At 44.7% G+C, this 24,325-nt stretch overlaps 1 protein-coding gene across 1 annotated transcript in view; it reads left to right on the top strand.

Moving 5' to 3' along the window:
• TBX15 (T-box transcription factor 15) overlaps positions 1-24,325 on the top strand; it is a 98,564-nt gene that overhangs the window by 67,334 nt on the left and 6,905 nt on the right. Inside the window, exons 3-7 of the mRNA XM_059823051.1 lie at positions 1,058-1,159; positions 2,960-3,131; positions 3,500-3,667; positions 7,373-7,437; positions 14,947-15,044. Coding sequence (XP_059679034.1) covers positions 1,058-1,159; positions 2,960-3,131; positions 3,500-3,667; positions 7,373-7,437; positions 14,947-15,044 — 605 coding nt within the window. The remainder of the gene's footprint in view (positions 1-1,057; positions 1,160-2,959; positions 3,132-3,499; positions 3,668-7,372; positions 7,438-14,946; positions 15,045-24,325) is intronic.

Raw genomic sequence — 24,325 nt, 5'->3', positions numbered from 1 at the left:
CGAAGACGTTAAAATACCGCATTAGTTGCAAATATAATATGGCATAAACAATTGACTCAGCATGCTGTTTGCAGGAAGTGTAGAATGGCAATTGGACTACCAGCAACCAGAAAATTTTTAAGAAGGAGAAATTATGCCATAGCCACACTAACACTGACATGCTTTGAGGTTAAAATCATTCTTGGCTGTCCTCTTCTGAAATAATTGCCTAGCTACCAACACCTCCAGGACAGTGACTAGGGCACAGCAGAGCTAAACTTGTGCTCAGACAGAAGAAGAAAGGCTGGGAATTGATTCTTGCTGGTGTAAAGTTTCATAACTTACCTGTCAGGAGAAAATGCTTGAGACAGATCTGAATCATATGACGTAGAAAGGGCAACACTTATTAAAAAGATTGCACAAAATACTACCAGGACTTCAAGGAAACCATGATGATAATGCCAGTGTTTCTGTTAAATGAGAAATATATGCCTAATCAGCAGATTCATTTGAGAGGCATTTTTTCTTAAATAGCTATAAACATAAGAGTGAGAGGATCTTTCGGGATAATGGATTTGCTGTAAATATTACTCCACTACTATCAAACCCTATGCTGAAATGCGATTTTCTCAAAAAAGAGAACTAAAGTGACCCTGCATTTAACGGAATATGAGAGAATAATTATAGATGGATGGCCAGGGGGAAAAACAGCAGGAAGAAGGTACACTGCCCATCCTAGAAATGCCCAGAGGGGACAGTTTGGGTGGAGCATAGCAGAACTGTCTGCTAGAAGTTGGGAACAGAGAGAGTGCTTGACTGGGAGTGTTTTATTGTTACCTACTGGCTGTTATCCTGCTACTCTTGTTCTTAAGTGTGAGAAATTGAAGATTGAAACCACTGCCAGCACAGTCTTTGCTACCCACACCAAGCCCAGAGGAGTCATGCCAAGACCTGGGCTGTGTAAAGTAGCGTGCTTCTGGTGTCAGAGAGAGGTCTAAGGAGCCCCTTCAGCTTCCTTATTCACCATTTCCTTCCTTATTCACCATTTTCTTCCTTATTTCTACTCTTCTTTTCCTAGGAGAATGTTTCCAGCCATGAGAGTGAAAATTACAGGCTTGGATCCCCACCAGCAATATTATATTGCCATGGACATTGTGCCTGTGGATAACAAGAGATACAGGTAAGCTTTTTCGGCACAGAGGTAGGAACCTCATGATAACTTACTGACAATGACAGCCTGGCAAAGACACGTGCCATTATACACCATTGCAAAGGTATGCTGAAGGAGACCATGTTGATTTACACCAACATGGTTGATTTGACCAGAACCATGAGACACAAACCCAGAGGTTTAATGTACTCTCTTGCACTTCTAGATTGAAATCTTGCTCTTTTCCAATAGCAGTTTTTAATCGGGGAGATGCCTAGCATGCATTTCACAATTGACACGATTAGCAACGACTGTCTGAGGGAACTGATAACTGGAGTTATCAATGGGGAATCTGGATCCTCTAGAAGGACTTCAGCAAGAAAGGAATGGGCAAGTAGCAGCTGAACTAAGATGGGTGCCTCAGGTCTGGCCTGAATTCAATTGAGTGATTTTTGGTTTAAAAGTGTTCACTGTCCAGCACAGCAGCCACACGGGATATGGGCCCTGACCTGCAGTGTGGAGCCGTTGAGAAACCCTCTGGTGAATCTCCACCGCTGAGCTGAAAGACAGGAAGAAAAGATTTCTCTGATATTAATGGGCTTCTGATCCTAAAAAGTACTCTGGAAAACTCATGGTCCTCTGCATCCCAGAAAGCTATCCAGACAGAGGTGATTTATCTATACTCATTAAAAGACCTCTGAGAGCAAGTCTTTTTGCCAAATAGTCTTGACTGCACCACATTTCAAGGATTCAGGAATTGATCCTCTGCTTCAAATGCTAAATATTACATTTTGGCTCTCAGATTGTGCAGAGTGTTTCTCAGGAAAATGCTTTTCCTGGGAAGCATCAAGGCAGTGGCTGATACTCAGCTAGATGTTTTTCCCCTTTCTTTGAGTGTGGTTCTGACAGCACTGATGTCAAAAATAAAGATACTGTCTTACACCATGTTCCTGTCCTTGTTAGCTTGTGCAGCCACATAGAGCAGTCTAGCAGTGAAAGGAACAGATTCTTTTTTTTTTTTTTTTTTTGCATTTCTTGTGAAAATACAGGAAATGAGTCACTGTAGGTAAGGACTGAAATAGCTTAGAAGAGCTGAGTAGAGACCCAATGAGGGGCAGAACAGGGCAGAAGGTATTAGCAGGACCGTTTGTGAAATGTCTCGGGCTGAAGGAGCCACAGGACAGAAAGAAAAAAAGTGTCTAGGCAAAGCTGTGATAGAGAAATTTATGGCATATATAGGGTGGCTAGATCAGGAATACAAAAGATCACAAAAGACCAGGAGCACAAAAATTACTTTTTCCTCTAATCCCAACATTTGTTATCCTGTATGGAATTTCCAGTTCTGCAACATTTCAAACCAGAAATTCTGTTTTATCAATTGTTCTTGTGGTATCCATTGGATTTTGCCCTTTCTGGGTGAAGACACATGTGTTTTGTACAGTCTGGCCCGGCAGCCAGTGCAGATTTCTAGAAATTACAGGGCATTTATTAATATTTTCAGAGAGGGCTTTGTTTACCCATATTTTCTAGCCTCTTACTCTGGCTCAGAGAGGGTTAAGGAGTTGAGAAGGCACATGTGGCAGAGTTTTGCAGGGAAAATAACTGCAAAGGTGGTTTTAATAAGGAATCAAGTCTGAACAAGTGGCTCAGGGGTAATCTGGCTTTCATTTAGAAGGTAGGAGGTTGCAATAAAGCACATTCTCCCCTGACTGCAAATGAGAGCTTGGGGTGCGTGCGGTAGGGTGGCAGGGGAAGGGGAGCCCTGGAAATGTTCCTTCAGTGAGTTAGTGAGCGACAAGTTCCCTTAGCCATCTCCCCTTCCTCTTTCAGGTATGTGTATCACAGCTCTAAGTGGATGGTGGCTGGCAATGCCGACTCCCCAGTGCCCCCAAGGGTTTACATCCATCCCGACTCCCTGGCTTCTGGAGACACCTGGATGAGGCAGGTGGTCAGTTTTGACAAGCTCAAGCTGACCAACAACGAGCTCGATGATCAAGGCCACGTAAGTTAGAAGCTAATCCTGGGGCCTGCTGCCCCAGCCTCACTCTTCTCAGACGTGAAATGGTGCTGCTGCTGCTGCTTTCATGCTCCTGTGTCCTGCTGGGCTCACGTGTCTGTAGTCTCTCTCTGGAGTTATGGAGCTTTTTTCCCCTACTTCAGTGCTTTTCCTCAAAATGTTGCCTGACCCTATAAAGCCCCTTTCTCTCTGCACATAGCACAAACTGTCTCATACATACTTGTAAGAAAAGGGTAACTTTCTTCATATTAGCCCTTAGTCCATCCCTGATTCCTTGTACATCTGGATGTAGTGTAGAATATTTGGGAAAAAAAAATAAAATCCTTTTCTTTCTCCTTTTCTTTTCTCTTCAGATAATCTTACATTCTATGCATAAGTACCAGCCCCGTGTTCATGTCATCCGCAAGGACTTCAGCAGTGATCTTTCTCCTACAAAGCCAGTTCCTTCAGGAGATGGGGTGAAAACCTTCAACTTCCCTGAGACTGTCTTCACCACAGTGACAGCCTACCAAAATCAACAGGTAAAGCTGCGTGCCTTCAGGCTCCTTTTATGTTGGGTGTTCATAAAAATATCTGTGTGCTCTTTGTGTTTGAGACGTTACCTTCCCTAAGTAACGTAGCTCAAGAAGAGTGTACACTTTACAGGCTCACTGGGGGTTTTTTTCTGCACAAAAAGAAGATGCTTGCTATGGGGTAGTGTGTAGACATGAGGTATCTAGCTAGAAAACCACCTTGCAGATAAGGTGCCTGCAGTTTTTACGGAAAAGTAAGAAGGTGAGGTCAACCATAAAGAGATGTATTGTGTTCACATTTCTGTCCTGCCTCATGGTACAAACTGTAATTTTAAGGCTGTACAACTAGTCCAGATCTGTTATCTCACAGAGAAAACACACAGTTGGTTTTAAATTTTTTTTAGCAGTGAAGGAAAAAGTTTTAGAGAAGAACAATCTCATCAGTTTGCTGACAAAAGAAGCCTTTGAACATAAGCAGCAGCAGTCCACGTATTGCCTATGAACTGAAATTCTCATGCATAATTCAGGTTTGATTCAGATCTTGCACAGCTCCCGGTGGAGACTGTTACTATTGACTCCGGATATCATAAGGAAAAGATGTTGCCGCAGTGGGATCCTATCTGTAGAGACTTTGACTACTGAGCTTTGTTACTGATCTGCCCTTTTTCTTCAACTAGACTTCATGGCAGTAAGAAATGTAATCTCAGTGCACACTAGTGTTTGATTACAGAATTCCCTGTCTGTCCCTGTTTTCCCCAAAGAGATTATATCTTTAAGAGGAAATTAATTGTGAGGAAAATGTGAGCATCTGAGAATGTAAGCATTTGAGACACCAGCAAAGAAAGGAGATTTGGAAAGGCCTCGTTGTGGATTACACACATTTGCTCCCCCTTCTCCTTCAGTGGCCAGTGAAAGACGGTGTCCTAGTCTTTGAGGAGGTGGCCTGCCTCATCGCTTCTGCAGGCATGTTCATTGCACACACTGAGAGCTCCTTATATCCACCCGTTCCCTTCGTAGTCTCCTTACGTATTGCTCATCTGCCAGCCACCTCTGCTCAGGGATTCCCATTAGCCTTCACCCCACCTTTGTCATGCTTTGGGCTCAGTGTGCCTCTCTTCCTAAAATACTCCCTGTTTTATTCTCAGGTGAGGGGTACTATGCACATCCCATTTCCCCTTCCTGCCATTCTCCTCCTTACTGGGGTGGGGGTTGTGATGGCATTAAAAGGGCCGTGTAAGATAATTTTTTTTTTCCAGCCATGTGAAACAGAATCTCAGTTGGTGAAGCTTTTTGCTGTGTTAGTAGTGTGTCCACTTAGAGAGCGCAAGGTACCATTATAAGCTAGAATGAGGGTACAAACCGGCTTGGAAGAAAAATAATCTGTTATCAAGCCTGTTAGGGAAACAGGTTATACAATTTTCTGCCATAAATTGCAGAGGAGTCTGGAATCAGAAATGGTGAAGTAAATATTTTTTCCATGACAACATCTGTGTGTCTGAAGAATGACTTCATGAATGCAGTGGACGTTCTTGTACTGAGACCCATGTCAAGTCAGCTCAGGGCCGTTTGTAATATTTACCCAATTTGTAACAATTGTGAATTATAACAATTCACTAAATTCACAGAATCACACACAGAATCACAGAATGACTACGGTTGGACAAGACCTGTAAGATCATCAAGTCCAACCATCAACCCAACACCACCATGCCCATTAAACCATGCCCCACAATGCCACGTCCACATGTTCCTTGAATACCTCCAGTGATGGTGACTCCACCACCTCCCTGGGCACCCTGTTCCAGTGCTTCACCACTCTCTCAGTAAAGACATTTTTCCTAATATCCAGTCTAAATCTCCCCTGGCGCAACTTGAGGCCATTTCCTCTCGTTCTATTGCTAGTTACATGGGAGAAGAGATCAACACCCACCTCAGAGTTTTTATTTTGCCACATATAGGAGGGAGCACACGTACTTACAGTGCTCCCATGACTGCATCTGGATACCCACTCCTAACTTTTTCTCTGTCTGGTCCCCTTGAATTGACTTAAATTAGGATCCAAAATGGATGAACTATTCCAGCAGAAAAAAATACTGCAACACAACAGTGGGTTTGCTGCCATTGCAGCATTTGAAATTTCCTGCCCCCCTCGCCCAAACGCATGTACTCCACAGACTTTTAACTGTAGACCAGACATGGAAAGAGGATAGAGAAAGGAGAAGAAATGACAGGAAAGAAGCCTGTCATTCTTCCCTAATGACCGGACCTATAAGACATTATTACGTAGGTAAGGAGGTGCTAAGGGAGGGATGTCTGTCAGGCACTGGCTCTGTAAGCCACCTCAGTGTAAAGCAGCACTGAAATTTCTTCCTGGCTCTCTGAATTCCAAACATTTGGGCATTGTGCCCCCTTCAAAATTGTGGAGTGGATTTTTATAATACAAGTCAAGGAGATTCTGATGGGTTGGAGAAGCCTTCTCATTAAAAATAAATTTAAATCCCCTGAATCTGCCTATGTGCCCTCCAGTGGCTGTAAAACTTTGCCTTACTGGGAGAAGCGTCTCTGGAAACAATTGTAAAATGTTAGCAAATCCACCACAGGGTTTCCCTCTGCTGTAATTCCATCCTGCACAGAACATATCTCTCTCTGTGCACACAAGTCCCAGGACAGCTGCAAAGTCAGGCTAGCGGAAATTAAGTTCACAAATTAAGCTTCTGCAAAAATAGGAGCTGCATTCCAGATCTGAGGTTAATATCCAGAGTAAGGGCTTGGTTCTGACAGAAGCAAAACACCTGCAAATCCGCTTCAGATCAGTCTGTATTAAACTAGTCCCTTTTGAGCAGTTTCAGCAAAAACACCTCAAATTTGATAGGATCTGGAGATCTCGCTCTCTTTTCGCTCCAGGGACAGTGTCTCCAGGAGAAGGTAAGGCTGGCAGAGGGAAGCTCTCGTGCTGTACCAGCTTGGGGAATAGCCGACAGGGAGTATGATACCACGGGCTGCAAGGTCAAAATCCCAATATTATTTTCCATATTTACCAACATGGAATTCATGTCTAAAAATAAAGCAGGAAGGAAGATTCCCTAAAAGCACTCAGCCTAGCTGTTGTCGTCTTTGTTTAGAGGAGGGAAAAAAAGAAAAAAAGTGGTTTCCAGACCAGAAAACCCTTGAAGGGCCACCCAGATGCTGGCTGGAACAGCAGCACCTTGTGCCCATGACCAGGTGGCCAGCTGCCGTCTTTGGAGGCTGTAACCTGTGCTTTGCTTGGCCTTTTCTCCTTAGCACTGTTTGAAGGTCCATGAGTGCATCCAGCTGCTGGATATCTAGAGTGTTGAGGCTGGGATAACCTAGATACCAGCCAAACCTGAGCAGTGTGCTGGCTTCCCGAAGCACATGGCCATCGATGAGTTACAGCTCCTGGGGTCGTGCGCCTGGGTCCAAGGTGTGCTGCTCCTTTGGGAACAGATTCTCAGGCCCAGCGCTGTGCCAGGTTTCCCGATACTGTCAGGTTTTTGCCTCGGGCACTGTTCATTTGCTACGCAGATGATCTGTTCATGGATAACGGAAGGGCAACTTTAATATAAGTCTGGGGAAAGTGTGAAAGATCATCTTACCGGTGGTGTGGGCAAGAGTGGTAATTATCAGTGATTTTCATCTGTTGATAGAAAAAAAAAAATTGAGAGATCAACTAATTCGCTTTTTCTTCCTTTGTAGATCACCAGATTAAAAATTGACAGGAACCCCTTCGCTAAAGGTTTCAGAGATTCTGGGAGAAACAGGTAAGAGGAGCTTGTTTGTGTTTCCTCACTGATCTCTCTCCTTCCCCCAGTGAGTGCACAGGGCGTGTGTCGAAGGCTGAGGAAGGCGCTTTGTGATCCTAATTAATTCTTACAGAAGAAGTTTGCTGTAGACTAGTTCTTAGAGGAGTTAGAAGGACTGGTTTACTTTGCCTAAACAGATCCAATGTATAATATTGGCTTCCTTAGAAAATACTTTCCAGGTTAGCCAGCTAGCCTGACCCTGTTTCCGCCTGGATCCTGCATTCCCAAACCCCGATGAGGGTTTTAGATACTCTTAGACGACATATCTGTAAAGACAGATTATCACTTTCCTGCTTGACAACTTTTTTTCTGTGACTGTGTTTTTTTGCTGTCATATGTTTAATTTCCTGTTCACTGCTACCTCTGTACCCATTCTGTTACCACTGCTTTCAAGGCTGTTTTCTTCTGTATATATGTTTTGCTGTTGTTTTTTTTTTTCCTGCTGGATAATTAATTTATTTATGCTCATTTCTATTTTTTTCATGTTCCTCTGAGCTTTTCCACTTGTTGAGAAACACAATTAAAATGTTCTTTAGCATCTCTGATAAGTTATTAGTAAACTGTTCATGTATTACTGATATGGTGCCATGATATTCAAAGAATTAGGTAAAATAAATGAACTTGTAGAGATACTGTAGATTTTTTTAAAAAGAAAATTTTGTTGTTGTTACTAAAATGAAGAACAGAGATAGAAAAATGGAGGATTGCAGATTGTAAACCAGACAAATAGGTCCCAGGCTAACACTCTGCAAAATAATGAAAGTTGTAGGAGAGGCGACCTAGATACTTTTGCTTGTTCTTTATGATATGTAGAGCTGGCTGAAGGGCTTTTTTTAATTTTCGTTTTCACAGGAAATTCCAAAACTTGGAACACAAATGCTCGCTTTACATTAGAAGGGAAATTGAGTTTCTGATAGGTTTGCAGGATAACAGTGCGAAAATGTTCTAGTTTCAAACAATTTCAGGTTTTCTCCAGTGATGTCAAATTGTTTCACTTCGACTGTGTTGCTTAATTTCGTCAGGTTTTTTATGAAAAGATTAAGTAGAACACCTTAAACATGATTTAGAATACGTTATATTTTAACAACACAATAGTACACAGGAACTTTAATCAAAACACCTTTTGTGCTAGTAAAAGACATTACAGAGTTATCAAAAAAGAATAAGAAAGTCCAAACAAAAAGTTCCAACTTTTTCTGCCATTCATGAGTCCAGCAGAGTGTGTAGCAGATCCAAATATTTCAGACGTGGGTACCCTTCAAATCAGTGTGACAAAGGCTTTAAACATGAAATTAATTATAGAATTAGACACATATGACTACGTTACAAGAACCCTAGGGTTGTAAAGCAAGGCTCTGAACGTGCAGACCAGAGTGGAAGTTGTGTGCGTAGCCCCCATTTGCTGTCCCCATGGGCACTGTAATTCAGTTTTTACTTGCACGCTCCTCTCGTGTGTGTTCACCAGGACTGCTACCTCGTTCATAGTTTGGTATGGGAATTGTTCAGTGAATGGGCAACTGTCCCGTGTTGCCCATCACCCATTTAAACGCTACACTCCCCATGACAACAAAGAAGACATCTCACCCACCTAGCGACTTCCTAGCTCAGCTCCTCTGTTCTCATCTTACTGTAGCTATGCAAAGAGATGTTACCACCCTTCTTTAATTCCCGCTGTGAGCTTCAGTTCTGATACTTGAGGCATATGTGACTTACTCTGTTCTCCTCTCCTGCGTGGGGGAAGTAGTATGTGCCCCGGGTGCAAGGTCTTCCCTGTGTGCAGAGATACAGCTGCACTGGAGGCTGGCCTTAGAAGAGGGATTGATGCAGTTCCAGGTACATGGTGGGCTAGATTAACGTGGAAGGCATTAATAAGGTCCTAGCCCAGTGAATTTGGACAGTTTCCTGAAAAGGTTGGGAATTACTGATCTTTGTAGCTCATTGATTTAAGAAAGGGCAGGAAATTGCTACACGGCTGCAGCTGTGGGGAGGGCTCAGTAAGGCTCTCTGCTGATGTAAAGAGGAATTAAAATCTTTAAGGTATTACACATCAAAGAGAGCAGCCTGAGGCCTTAGGAAGAAAAAACAGGCAAAGGTATTTGCAAGCATATATAGCAGTCAGGCGCCTGCCTCACCAGCAGTGGTCTGGCTAAGGTTGCATTGCTGTTGTCAACTAGCAGAGGACACTCTAAGGCTCAGCTGCTCCCTTTGAAGAGGACACGTAGATAGATGTACGCGTAGGAGGGAGAAAAGCATTACGGTCCAAGCTGTGTGTGGCAAGGCCTCTCCAAATGGGACTTTTCTTAACTGTGCTGGCTGGCTCCTCTTCCCCTTGTGATCTTCTAATCTCATCAGGATCAGTGGTCAACCTGAGTGACGATCATGATGCTCTGTAGCTTCCCATGTCCTCACAACAACTTCGGTCAGCTACGGCCATCAGGCTGTAGCCGGAGAACGTCCCACTGAAAATGTAGACCTCCTTTGAAAAAGAAACAGGGTAATTTGAAAAAGGGGCCGTTTGTGAAGCAGGAAAGTGTAGTGTATGTCCAAGAGGTTTTCTGTATAAGGTCTTAAAAGAAAAAAAACCAAAGTGTGGCAGCACCAGGGGCCACAGAGTGTCTGAGGCTGCTCCAGGGCATCATAGCCCACCGACATCAGGATACTGAATCAGAGCCATGGTTAGAGTTTGCCAGCAAATGATGGAGGAAAAAAAAACACTGGAAAAAATAGAGCATGGTGGGAGAAGAGGAATTCTTAGACCACTTCTTCCCTTGGACATTTCCTTTCTGCTTTGTGTTGAGGCTTTTATATGAAATGGAGAGGGATGTTTTTCCTTCACTTATTTCTTATTCTGGTGTGGTTTCACTGTTGTTGCCTGCTGCAGAAATTATGGGATTGACTGTTGTTTTTAAAACTAGCTTCCCTTCCAAATCTTTCAATTCTGTCAGCTCACAGCCTTCCCGTATGGTTCCTTATGATTGTGGTCTCCCTTCATTAGTACAAGAGACTGCTAAAAACCTGCTGCTCTGAGACACCCCATCATGACGGAACTGCCCGTACCCATCTGGGGGAGCGATCTTTTCACAGATCCCGTCTTGGATCTCCTTCAGTTGTTTGCATGGTTGCCTCCCTTCACAGCTGACTGCCTCAGTCCTTGTGCTGGGAGAAGGAACAGCGAGGTATTTCAGAGGGAAGGATGCAAACAGCTCAGCAGCCAGATGTTGTTTTGCAGTCTCTGAGCACTCAAACCATGCTCGCTAATGGTGTTCAGCAATGTAGCCGTGAGCCTTGATGGATTAGGGAATTAACCTGTGTTAGAAGGCTGTATCTGAGTTCCCGCTTATTAGAGTTTCCCCCTACATGAGTTTTGGTCCCTCTTTGCACGTGAAGCATCTGTAAAAGTGAAACGAGAACTGGTCCTGGTGGTGAAAGGATACCTACGTAATGTACGTACGGGGCAGGTTTTGGTCGCTTTCCTGAACTTCAAGAGATTGAGAACCAGACTTTTGACATATGGAGCTCAGTTAGCCAAATATTTGGGTAGTAAGGCGGCAGGTTTAATGCCACAGAACCTATATTTGGAGACTGAGTAAAGTTCATTTGACGGTGGGATGCTTGCGGGAGCTCCTTATCCGGGAGGAAGCCAGCAGGGACAACAGTCAGGAAACCCAGCAGGGTGAGGGAAGAAAAAAACCTAAGCTGAAGGCAAACAACGGCACTTTCCTTTCAGATGTGGGCAGCTGAGGTGGATAAAAGTTGTTTGTGTTGGAGATGCTCTTTGAGCTTTTGTCTAGGGTAAGAGAGCCAGGAGGGCGCTTGGAGCCAATAGTTTGGCTTCCCCACTGAACAATGAAACGATGACCTGAATCCTGCGTGCAGCGGGAATGGCAAGGTCGGCCATATGGGATGGATTATGGAGGTGCACAGATAGCTCGTACATCTTTTTTCATTTTTCAGACAATGGAACGGTTTCATTTATTGCCTATTATTAAAACTTTATAGCACTAAAAATAAAAAAATGAATGAAAAAGAGAGAGCGAATTTTGGATACCTTTTAAAGGACTGACCTTATTAAAATAAAGCTGGCAGTGAGTCCTCTTCTGATACTTTTTTTACTTCCTTCATAAAGATGGTGTGAGAGGGGAGGGTTTATGGCCTGATAGACAGTTTGAAGTCAATTTTTCGGTGCAGTTCTTTGGAAGAGAAAGTGGATGCCACATGGATAACGTTCAGCACACTTGGTACCAGCAGCCCTCACCAAAGCCCAAAAGAAGTTGCTGAGATTTCAGAAATGCTGAAAACAATTCTTGTTTTGTCAGCATTTATTGCTGTCCCAAAATGTCTCTTCATTGGCCAGGTGGGGTTTGTTTTCCCTGTTGGGGCTCGAACACACAGAGAATAGTGCTCCTATTTCTGCTGACTAGGAGAGCATTACCTTTCTGTCCTGTGGTGGAGGTCACTGATGTAGTTCTGGATACCTCGGTACCACACTAATGTCATAAACTGCTATGGGAGAGAGGGTTGTTAGAGTTGACAACAATGGAGTTTCTTGGTTCCCACCCCCTCACCCCACCATTTTTTTACAAAAATAAGAATACATCACAGGAAGAAGAAAAAAAAATATATTGAAAGGTTAGTAAAGTTGTAAAATCAGTCACGCAAAGGTGGCGTGCATTCTGGCCCATGCTGTTTTGCAATGGCTGCACGTTGGTTTTCTGCAGTACTCCATACGTGGGGTGGTAGGTGCCTAGCAGGTCAGCACAACAGGCTGCTGTCTCATGGATCTTGTCTGATGCATGGAAGAACCTGAAAGTTCAGTAAGGATGTGTTCTGCTTAGATACTATTTCAGAAAGACCTGTAACATTTGTTCTGCACAAAGATTAAAAAAACAAAACAAACCAAACCAGGAGAAAAAGGATGGTCTGGTATACAGGGACCTAAATTTGTGTAAAGAAGAACTGGACATAACTTTGAGCTCTGTCATCCACATACTTTGGGAGGGTGTTTCATAATGCATGTTCAACATGTGCACACCTCTGGGGGAGTAAAGGAGTCTCATTTGGAGAAGGAAGGGGAAAGAGGTGGCTTCAAGCCAACTGTGGAGGTTGGCATCCATTCTTCAGGTACCGGTGGCTGCAGTGCTGCCTGGAGCATTACACGGCAATCTGTAAAGCCACAGTGTTGCTGCCAGCAGTTGCAGTGTGGAAAGGGGAGGGTGACAGGAGCCGTGTCCACAGCGAAGGGGCTGTTCTAGCCCTGCTCCCCTGGAGCAGGAGGAGGTGGGTCCCTGGTGGCATCCCTCCTTTCCCTGGCATACAGGGCAGGAATAGAGCAGCTTTGCAGTTTTGCTGCCTTTTACCCTCTGTGGACTCACAGGCACAGTGGAGTCCAACCCCTGAAAGCAGTCTGTTACTCCTGATTTACTCTTTTATTTCTTCTTTTTATTATCTCTCTATATTCTCTTTTTTCCTTTTCTTTTAGAAGTACAAATTACACGGTACTTGTGAGAACTGTCTTGATACAGGGGAAAGTGGTAGACGGAGAGCTAGAAACTTTGAACTGTGAGTCAAGCTGAGCTGAGAATGATGCAAGCTCCAGGCAGAGGTGGGGGTAATAGCTTTAACCTGCCTTTACTGCTTCCCTGAGCCACCTCCGTGTAGGGGTTGGATTTTACTGGGACGGAGTCATGAGAGCAGAGCTGGAAGTTGGATGCTGGTGCAGAGTGGGGTTATGTGCCCAGGGATCTAATGACTGAGCCAGGCGGTGTGAACACTAGTTTTAGTGAGCTGGCCTCCCTACTTCCCCGCACGATCCTTGTGGCAGCTGGATTAGCACAGCTGGAACTTTCAGTCTGCATTTCTGGATGTATTACTTGGTTTTAATCATCGAGGCAGGTCCTTTCAACCGTAGGTCTTGTTGCATTGCGACTTGCTCAGGGCATTTTATGCCCCCAGGATATATGGTAGCAGAAGGTCCTCTCCCTCAGTGTTTGGGCTGGGGATCGTTTCATGAGGCTGCAAAAAGGCACTGTTCTCTTCCCAGCTGTGTGTGTCGAGAAGTGGATGGAGTCTGAACATGTGTGGCTTTCTCACACAGGGAGCGGAGGAAATCCTGGGGGTGGTACCGGTAGTCGACGAGCTGCTTTTGCACACAGAGCCCAGCTTAGCAGAAGGGTTCACATTCTGTGCTGCCTTGTTGTCTCTGAGCTCCACGAGCTGGCAGAGGCCACTGTATTAACCAAATAGTTCTGTTGTAATGTGCTCAGCGCTAGTGTGAGACTGCTATGCAGAGATGTCTTCTGTTTCTACTTCTAACAGCTTAGCAGCTAATAAACACCATGCAACAACCTCTCTTCTAAACCTCCTCTTAAAATACAGAGTTTGGTTTGCCAACTCCAATGTATTTAAAGCATCCGAGCTTCCGGGGAGACTTTGGAAAGTTAACTGAGTGAGTGGAGGCACGTGCAGGAAGACATTTTCAGAAGCAAAAGGCAGCTCCAGTATCAGCTCAACGTCTGATGAGAGACTCTGGGGATGTTAGAGCCTTTTGCATTGAAAGGGGATATGTTCTTGCGTTTGATGAAGCATCCCTAGTCATGTTCGGTCAGTGCGAGGGCTATAACCTACTGCTGGAAATGAGGCAGGGGAAGGTGAGGAATGGGGAACCAAGCAATGTGCAGCTTCCACAGAGGAGAGCCTTTCCTGGTAAGAAACCCCAGGGGGTTGTCTTGCAAAGAACTTGGGGGTCTTTCCCTGATAATGAGCATATGTCCTCACTGAGCCTGTGGCGTTAGAGACTTTCAGCAGAGCTAGCATTCTGCGGTGAGAATAAGAACAAACCTGAGACCCCAGCCCTTCAAGAGGAAAAGTTCTCACTTGATTTTTGGCTTTTTCTCTTTGGTACAGTCTTTGCAGTGAGACAGAGACCCAAAGCAGAGATGCCACTGGTCTTTTGCAATCCTCTTACGCATTTCTAGTTGAAGTCCAAAACCAAGGAGATTCCTTTTTGGACGGCTTCCCGTAGCACTTCGAAGCAGTGTCCAGAACTAGGAGGTGGCAGGGAAAGGCAATTCACAAAATCTCTCTGACTAGGAAGGTTGAATCCCAGACCTCCCTTGTTTGCATCACAGCTTGCATCCACAAAGTGTGGAAGCCCGCTCCACGGTAAAGCATGCCTTGAGGAGCTGACGGTCACGTGTCCCCTGCAAAGCAGACAGAAAGTTTGGGATCCTTGTTAAAAAAGAGAAAAAGGTGCTGGAAGACTGTTAGGAGCTTTTGAAATCCATTTTACTCTAGTGGCTAGCACCTGTGCGGGAAGGCTCGCTTGAGGAATTCACAGATGCCAAGGTGACCTTTTGGTGGCCACTGGCAGCCTGTCAAGTGAAGTCGGAGCCCTCTTCCCCTGGCACTGATACCCTTGCCAGCTAACTGACATTCTTCTTCTCTCCTTGTTTTATTTTCATTGCACAGGACGGGGCTGGAGGCCATTATGGAGACCTATGCCTTCTGGAGGCCCCCCGTGCGCACCCTCACCTTCGAAGACTTCACTACCATGCAGAAGCAGCAAGGTGAGCGTACAAAGGGCATGCAAAGAGCTGTAGAAAGAGCAGGAGAAGAGGGTGTAAGAGCAGCAATGCACTCTGCTGTGCGTCTGGCGGGCGGAGGGGTTGCTTCATGCACCTCGTTGAGCTGTTGACTGCTGTGAAAGGACACTGAGCAGAGAGGATAGATGGAAATGGTGGACAGGCCATGCCTCATGAGGTACAGTCCAACCACTTCATCTCCCTGGTGTCCCCAGTGCACCTAAGAGCTAGAAGGAGGACCAGGAAAGAGTGCAGGGTTGGGAGAACCAGCCCAAGTACACGGCATGAGTTGTTGAGTTAAGAGCCCGAGGAAACACTCCAGCACGTCAGACACGTTGTTCTCCATTTACAGTTAGAGTTTGCTGTTTGCATGGCAGCGCAAGGGGAAGGGGCATGTGTCCTCTGGAAGCTTTAGGAGACCACAAATGTGCCTCCCCCCAATGTCATGCTGCCGCGCTTTCAAAAGCTGGGGGCCTTGCTGGAGAGCGTTTCTGTTAGTACGAGGCTGGGAAGAATTATTGGGTAGGCCAAGTGTTTTCCGCTTGTTCATGCTGTGTCTTTTCATAGCTTCTGCCCTTTACATCTCTCGTTTGTTAAGTAGGGCTTTCATCTCCAGTTTCAGGCTCTGTTACCATTCTTTTTTTTTTCTTTGCACTGATAGGACTTCCCCATTCACTTCACTGCAGCTATTTCTAGTTAAAAACACAGTGATCACTGGGAGGAGAGGTATCAGGGCAACCTGGTGCTTTTTTTTATTCCAATATAAATGCAAGAAAAGAAACAATCCAAAGCCATGCTCAAATGTGACACCTGTCACGTCAAAACCAAATGCATGCCTGGTGTAAGAGACTCTTCAGCCTCTCACATTTGAGCTTGGCATCACCCCAAAACTTCCCTCCAGACCTCAAAACCACCTGGGGATGGCATGGGCTCCTCCAGAGGGAGGGCAGCAGCAATGCCTGCCAGGGCTGCCCAGCACAGGGCAGGAGAGGTTTTGCACAAGCTCAGGGGCATGTGTTGAGGAGCACTTGCAGCGAGGCGTGTGGTTGGAGGTGGGTTAAAACAGGGATTCAGAAACGTTTTCATCACCCACTTAAATAGAAACATAACAGCCTTTGCTCTTGGTCACGGTCGCTGAAGCAGCCTCCCTCCTCTGTCTCGCCCCCTATTTGGGTTCGCAAACCTCCCCTCTTCTGCGCTGGTTATCAGATAACGTCCTAGTGGCAAGTCCAGCTATTGCTTACGTGGTAAGGTAATATTAGGAAAGGAAAATATTTAATGTATTTTTAGCTTGTTTTAATATAGTTTGGCAGCTGAAAAACCAGGAAGCAAGCCAGTACCCTGTGACCAGCCGGCTCTGTGCAGACCACCACCACTGCACCACAGACCACTAGGTTTAGGGCAGCCCTTAACTAAAGTTGTGTCCACAGGTCCCTTGCAAAACTTCAAACTCGCTACGAAACAGTGCTCTCGAGCTCTGCATTTAGCCATGTGAAACAACCCCAAGATAATAAATCAGAAATATTCCCTCCATCATAGTGCTCATCTCTCCCGTGGTTGCTGCAACAAGCTGACCCCTGCTCTCAGTGATAGGTGCAAAGCCAAGGTACAAACACACTCTATTTTAATTTCTGGCTGCTGGGACAGCCCCCAAGGGCCAGCACAAATATTCTAGTCTGGAGGCCTTGGAATTGCTGGCAGAAAGAGCAAGAAATGCTGAGGTGGCTTTAAGCCACATGTGATTCTTCCCTCCAAACCTAAGATGACCAGGATGTACAGTGCCCATACCTCTTCATCTCCTTGCTTTCCAGCACATGAACTGTGTGACAGGTGAGTAAATCACTGGTGTTTAACAGTTGACTTCAGGATAAGCTATTGCACCTCAGACCCTCTGAGCCTTAGCCAGTCTTTTCACGAAAGAGACTTGCCTGGGACTCTACTCCTCTCTCCCACCTGAAGGTTCAGTGCTCTAAGCTGCATGCTGTTATCTCATACCCCTGCATATTTATGAATTAGAAGCTTTCAGGGTATTATTTTAATAAACAGACACTTTAATTCTAGTCTGCTGTTGTCTCTAAAGCTGGGTGAATATGTGGCGTTTCTGAATAAACCTTTGAGGAATTGCAAGCCTCCATTTTATCCCTTGAATGGTTAGTTGGGAAACTGCACTGGGGCTACAGGAGACTTTTGGGACTAGATGTGTCCACTGCAGCTTAAGAGGAGTGCATACTTACTGCAGAGAGACAAGGTAAGAGCAGCAAAAGCGGCCACATGCCTAGGAAGAAACATCGATGAGGAGCGAGTTATGGTTGTTCAGCCTGGCGAGGAGGGAGAGAGTACATAATAGTACTGAAATAAAATGCTGTCTGTGGTGGATAGGAAAAAAGCTATAGGCTCCAGTTATATGAAGTCTAATGAAGTGCTGGAGCAGATCCCCTGTAGGAACTGTGGAATTCAGCCTTGTTTTTTCTGGAGATGAATCCCCCTTACTGTGGTAGAAAAAATGATGCTTTTTGGGGCAGAAGCTTGTGACTTCAGTATTAATATGGTGCCTTCGCTGCTTTCCAGCTAGATTTTTCTGTGCTATGGATTGCTATGGATTCTTAGCTGTTCTTCTGTCACTTGGTAATTTTTTCATGAAATCAAAGTGTTATCTGCCTTTCCAAAACAGTTTTGTCAAACAAACCCAACTGAATTATTTGATGAAGTTAGAGATTTCACTGATAGAAATAACTGTATAGATGTGATGGATTTTTGGAGAGCATTTAACTTATTGCCACATGTGCCAGCTTGGAAAAGTTAGCATTAGCGTGTATTAAGAAATGAGTAGCTGACTGATCTCAAAGCTGATGTGATAAACATGAAAACACCATCCAGTAAGAACAGTCCCAGTGTTGCTCTGCAGAGACTGGTTCCAGTACTAACTTGTCGAGAACTGAATGAAACAATGCAGTTTTTAAAAGCTACAGGTCTCATAAAGACTGCAGAGGGGTCAGTAATGATGGGGACAAAGGTATGAAGAGCAATAGAGATTGCTTGGTAACCTGCATGCATTCAAACAAAGTGTGGCTTTCAGTTCAGCCGGATACAATATCATGTGTCTGGGAACAAAACATAGGACGTACATACCTACTGAGTGTGCTGGAAAGCGTTGGCGCTGGCAAGAACTTGGAGGTCTCAGTGGATAAGCCACTGCACATGCAGTGTAGAAAAAAAATAGTGGTAAGCAGTGGGGAGACAATTTCCTAGCTGCAAACTGACGTTACAATATAGTCTTCTACTGTACGTATTTTTAAAGGGTGGAAAGAGATTGAAGAGGATTCAGGACAAAAAAAAGTAGAATGATTTGCTGGCTGGAGAAGGTGTTTGAGAATGAAAGCTCAGTTTGCATAGTTAATCGAAAAGAAGATCAAGTACTGAATCTTTACAGCCTATACAATCTTGCAGAGAGAAGAATACATGGTAGCTTTGTGTCGCCCATCCTCGATAGACTCTTGTGACTGCGATTTCCATGTTTTTATGACACAATTGTGTGGAATATGCTTCGTTACGGTGGCTCTGATTTTTCTGCAGTGACTGAATGTTCATCCCTTTTTGTGGGATGTTACAAGATAAGGAGAACAGAAGTTCCCCCTCCTCCACCTTCTTCATACAATTAATTTTTTTACAGGTTTTTTTGTCCCTCTTCTGTGCTTCTCACAGTGAATAGCGCCAGTCATTTCTTTTCTCTTCAAGTGGGAAGTTTTCCAGGTCCTTAATCTTTTCTTTAAAAACAAGTCTGCACCGAGTATTCCAGATGCATCCACATGATATAATTATCTAAAGGTATTCTAATTTTTTCCACATTATCCTTTCTCCCATTCAACATGAATCCTAGTGCTTTGCTCATTTGTTTGGCCCAAGCTGTATGTTGAGCAAGGGCCACAGTGACACACCGAATCGATACTCGGCGCGCTGGATGCAGCTGTTTCATACAGGGATTAAATAACTCTCTAATCTACACAGTGATAGGTTTCAGCTGCCACACAAGCGGGAGAGCCTGATATCACGACCAGTCACACAGATGCCTGGTGCGACTGACTCTAGCAGTCCACGAGCTTTATTTGCACGTGTTGGCGTTGAAGTAAAGCGCTTCAGTAAGTCTCGGCAGGTCTGTGACCTGAGTGGTCACCGTATTGCCCTACCAAGGGGAAGAACATGCCGTTTCTGTCAGTGAAATTCTCTGACCTCCCTTTTGCAGCACGCAGTCCAAAAGTCATTGCAGCTTTACAAGGGCAAGCGCCATGTTTGACACAATCACAGCAGATCTGCAGCCAGTTTGAAAAAAGGAAAGTCCCCTCGAACAAAAACTTTGCAAAAAATGTTCAGAAAACGGCAGTCCAGGAGAGGCTGACCTTCTGGAGAATGATGTCACCCGCTCTGCAGTCTACTTATTACTAGGGAAAAAGGGGGCTTGGGATTATTGAATGCACATGGCAATGAGATGTGGGGAAAGCCAAGAATCTATTAAAGTCTTTAATTGGAATATATTTTCAAAATTTAGATTGAACCTCATCCAGATTCTCATTATTAAAAATATGTGGCTCAGTTTCTTGGTTTTAACAGGGAACATAAAAAAAAAAAAGAGATGAGGAAAAAGAAAATAAGAGTTCCAGTAACTCTGGATTGTGTCACTTTCCAAGAGTAAAAAGAGCCATTGCTGGCTCCTATGTGATTTACAGTTTCCCACAGGATATTGAGATGAGCAGATTGCTATCAGTGACTGTAAGTTTTGCCAGGACATAGAGACTAGAAAGGCACTGTGACAATGCTAGAATAGTGATCAGTATCTGATCCTTCCTACAAAAGCTGATGACTTATGCAAGAAGTAAATCGAAGGTACCATGGCAGCTGGTAAAAAGAATTGCCTCCCAAGCAGAATTTCAGGACCAGTATGAGAGTCACAAGATGTGATGTATCGGCAGGTTTGCGGCACATACATTTTTACTTCACCATTAAATTACGGTTTCGATACGAGCGCACCAAGTCCACCAGAGTCAAACATCTTAGCTTTGACTGGTGAGTTCTCAAGGCAGCTTTCCTTTCAAATGTTTTTTTTTTTCGCTTTAATAAGTGCCTTTGCTGAGGACTCTACCAATTACTTTCAGTAGATTCAACCCGTTCTCCATCAATTTGAGCATCTCCATTGATCTTGCACTGGAGTCCTGACATAGAAAGGCCACCTATTAGGGAGTCTGTAAAATCTTTGTTAATGGTTGTTGAGATTAGCATCAAAAGCTTGAAGCTTGTCTAAAACAGTACTGGAAGCAAAGAGGGGTGTGCTCCTCGCTGGTAAGACAACTGTTGCTATCTCTGGTATCAGCAGGTATCTCTGGTGGGAGCAGATATGCTGCTATCTCTAGAGCATGTGCGTGTGCAAACTGGCGATTGAGTACAGCTTCTACCGTCTTCCTCTGAGAGGGAACATCGTAACACTGCAGTCTTGTGTTGGCAAGGATACGCACAAAAGGCTCCCTCTCCTCTGTGTGGAAGAGGTTCAATCTGCTCATTTACTGCTGGAAAGGAACAATGTTTTCTTGTAGTAGCGATGAGTCCAGACAGACCCTAAGGCTGTATGATATATCAGCAGATGGGAGACAGATACTCTGAGCTGAGGTGTTGCTGCTTTTCCAGCTTCCCTGACTGTAAACATTACCCTTTCGGGCAGGCATCACCTCTGTCTTGCCAAAGTTTTTCTGTACTGCTGGTTACTCATTTCTTCTTTGGCATACTCTTCTCTGTGTCGGGTGTGGTGCTCAGAGAGCTGCCCTGATTGCACCCATCTGAAAACAGTATCATGAATGCACAAATGTGTATTGGTGTCAAGTGGAGGGAAGACTGAGCCCTCCAGAACTTCATCTGGCGGCATCAGAGGCACCGTGAGGCAGAAAGAAGCAAGTAACTGTTAACATCCTTTTGACTTTATCTGAGATCCCAGATCCCCAAAATAGCGTCTCCCAAAAGAGCGGAGCTGCTGATGTCAAAGGAGGCTGAACAACCTATGAATACATCTGCTTGGCCACTTGCCTCCCGACGGCAGCCATCAGTTCTCTCAGCCATGCCACCAGGATAATCTGGACACTGCTTTCCTTTCGAAATCAATTGTGAATGGTCTAGGCTGTTGGCAGAGGTCAGATATTTGGGTTTGGTCTCAATTATCTTCTTGATTCTTTTGACCTTGAAGAGGAGATTGGAAACAGAGCAGTTGTTGCCAGAGTTATTGGGATCAAGAGCTGGTTTCTGCTGCATACTTCAAATGGCTAGTAGATTGCCTCATCTAAACGAAGCAACAGGGAACAAACTGTTGCAGCTTCTTCTTGGTAGAGCTGCAGACAGTTTTTCTTTAGGGAAGGGGTGTTTCTGGTGCTTCAAGGTCTCATCTTTCACGGTGAAAAGCTAAAACACCCTCCCAGATGTGACACAAGGGGCTGAGAGTCAAAGTCTGTGCCGCTCCCTGACGACCTGAAAGGAGCCTGAAGCACTCTGTTACTCCAGGGAGGGTTTACGCCGAAGTCTAAATACTGAAGCCTAAAATCTCTGTTATCTCATGGGTGGTGATCAGATTTCACATGAGTGAATGGAGGGGGGCAATTATACTTTGAAGATTTGCACAATTTCCTCAGAGAGGCACATTCTTTTGTCACAAGTAGAAAGTGGCGTGTGCTTTGAGTTTGCCACAATACTGAGACATTTTTCCTCACTTCAGAAATTTTGAACCACAGTGCTTCTCAGGTTTTGTAGTTGTTTATTGTATTTTTTTAATCATTTAATATGCTGGAGCTTCCAGGGCCTGTGTTGGCCCAAAGCAGACTCCATCAAGAATGGCAGGAGAGGTTTGCAATTCAGTTTGCTTTTGTCACCGTCAAAGAAACCGCCACAATTTCAGGTAGTCTCAGCTGCAAAGTTGCAGCAGTTTCTGTTGCGACTTTCTGAAGGATTTGTGCCACACGGAGTCCTTTTCTGCATCCTGTTTTCATTCAGTGTCATCTCCTGGGGTAGCTTTCATTACACGACCCCCTTGTCAATGTCTGTGCCCAGGTGATGGTTGTAAATGTGAGGGACAGTGCATAATTACCACTGATGAGCAGTTTTCTCCACTGAAGTGGGCTGCTCATCATCCTCCAAGCCTGAGTTGAGTTGATCTGTCTGTACTTGATGAAGGGGAACAGGAGACATTTCTGTAGGAGCTGATGTACAGCTCACAAAAGTCTTGTGTACGCCGCGTTACAACCGCCTGCACACAAGACAGAAAGTCACGTTGTGGAGTTGGCCCAAGAATACCGTGTGTTTAAATGAGAAAACCGTGTATCACAGAACCACAGAATCACTAAGGTTGGAAAAGACCTGTAAGATCATCAAGTCCAACCATCAACCCAACCCCACCATGCCCACTAAACCATGTCCCACAGTGCCACATCCACACGTTCCTTGAACACCTCCAGTGATGGTGAATCCACCACCTCCCTGGGCAGCCTCTTCCAGTGCTTCACCACTCTGTCAGTAAAGAATTTTTTCCTAATATCCAGCCTGAACCTCCCCTGACACCACTTGAGGCCATTTCCTCTCATTCTATCACTAGTTACATGGGAGAAGAGACCAACACCCACCACATTAATGACAGTCTCGGGGGACTGGGAAGGTGATGTCGTCTCTCACTTTTGGGAAAGCTCTCTTGGTGCTCTGGATATAGGCAGGAATGGAAATCAGATGTCCTGAATTGTACTTTTTGTCCATCTTAGAAAAAGGGTTGTTTTTTACCATTAGAGATTGAAAATATTCTATCTTGGAGGATGATTGAAGCAAGTTTTATCTCTAACTTTCTGACTGCTCAGTCTGTGTGGCAGAAATCTGTAAGAGCTAAAGGGAAGTGTTATTGTGAGTTGTTAGGTTTACCATTAATTCCAGTGATTCTTGTAATTTGAGGCAAACTTATAAAGAAGATCCTCGCTATAATTTACTAATCTGAAATAAAATTTCCTTTCGTTTCTCACTTTTGTACCGTACCATTCATACTTTCCCCCCTTAAATCTGTAACCATCTTTTTTGTGCTCTGTGAGCTGTATCTCAAAGAACTACAAAGCACTCTTTATGTTTCCCCTACCAACCCAGCAACTTGGCATGCGGTAGATTTCAGCTCTCATTTGGGCCTTTTAAAGATTTTACCAGCGGATTCATAATTTGATAATTGGCCAAGGGCTCTAGAGAGAAAACAGGCAGCTACACTCTGTGAAGACAGAAATGGCTCTCATTCCCATGAAAGAGGGAAGTTTTCATTCCTAGAAACAGGGAAAGAATGAAGAAAGAGTCCAGCACGTCACAGACCAGGTGTCCCTGCCCTTGCTTGGTGAGAGGACTAGGAAGAGGCATCAAAGCTGTTTAGTTTTCCGAGGTGGCGAAGAAAGGAATCAGAGGGGTAGCGGTGGCGCAGGAATGATGTGATGAAGAATCTTTCAGTCCTTCTGAAGGTTGTAAGTTTGAGTTTTGGAAAACTAGGAATGGGAAGAGAGACCTTGTGCTGGCAGTTATACTTGCAAGACAAAAGTTGTCATGATACGTGAAAGCAGGAGCGACACCTGATTTTGTGGCATTTAGATGCCTGGAGATGCAAGTAGGCATCGAGCAGGACTGGGCATGTGCTGCTTGAAGCAGGAATGAATCCAGGTTTGTGCTATGCCTGGCTTTTAAAGGCCATGAGATTAGATGATTACAGTGGCACCCTCTGGCCTCACAATCCATCAGTCAGATCACCTGACAATCTGCACAAACCTTCCCTCATAATCATCTCAGATTTCCACCTTTGGGCAAGTACTTCATTTTTGTTCTGCATCCAGAGGTACAGTAACTCGGAAGACAGGGAGTAAGTTTCATAAACCTTACTTAGGGTGCATGCATGTGCGAGTGCACAGAACAGGAAAGGGATTTTACCTTTTTGTTCAAATTTGTTTTCCTGCATGCATGCCATCACTTTTACTTACTGTTGTGTCCAAGGGTAGAACGTTGCAAAAAACCGGGAAGGGTTGGTCTCTCCCATGCTTTAGGAAATCCCCTTACATATGTGTACATGTCTGTAGAGCCTTCACAAAAATCAGAGCTTTCAGGAGTGACTTAGAGTACATCTGCATGGACAGGCTCCTCTGTCTGTGCTCCACGCTGGCCACAGACATGCCAGCTCCCAGCCAGCTCCATTTGGAAAGCTGGAGAGCTGCATTAGCATGGCTCTGTGCCCA

The sequence above is a fragment of the Gavia stellata genome, chromosome 1, assembly GCF_030936135.1.
Source record: "Gavia stellata isolate bGavSte3 chromosome 1, bGavSte3.hap2, whole genome shotgun sequence".
Lineage (NCBI taxonomy): Eukaryota > Metazoa > Chordata > Aves > Gaviiformes > Gaviidae > Gavia > Gavia stellata.
This window is presented reverse-complemented; position numbering and strand designations above follow the sequence as displayed.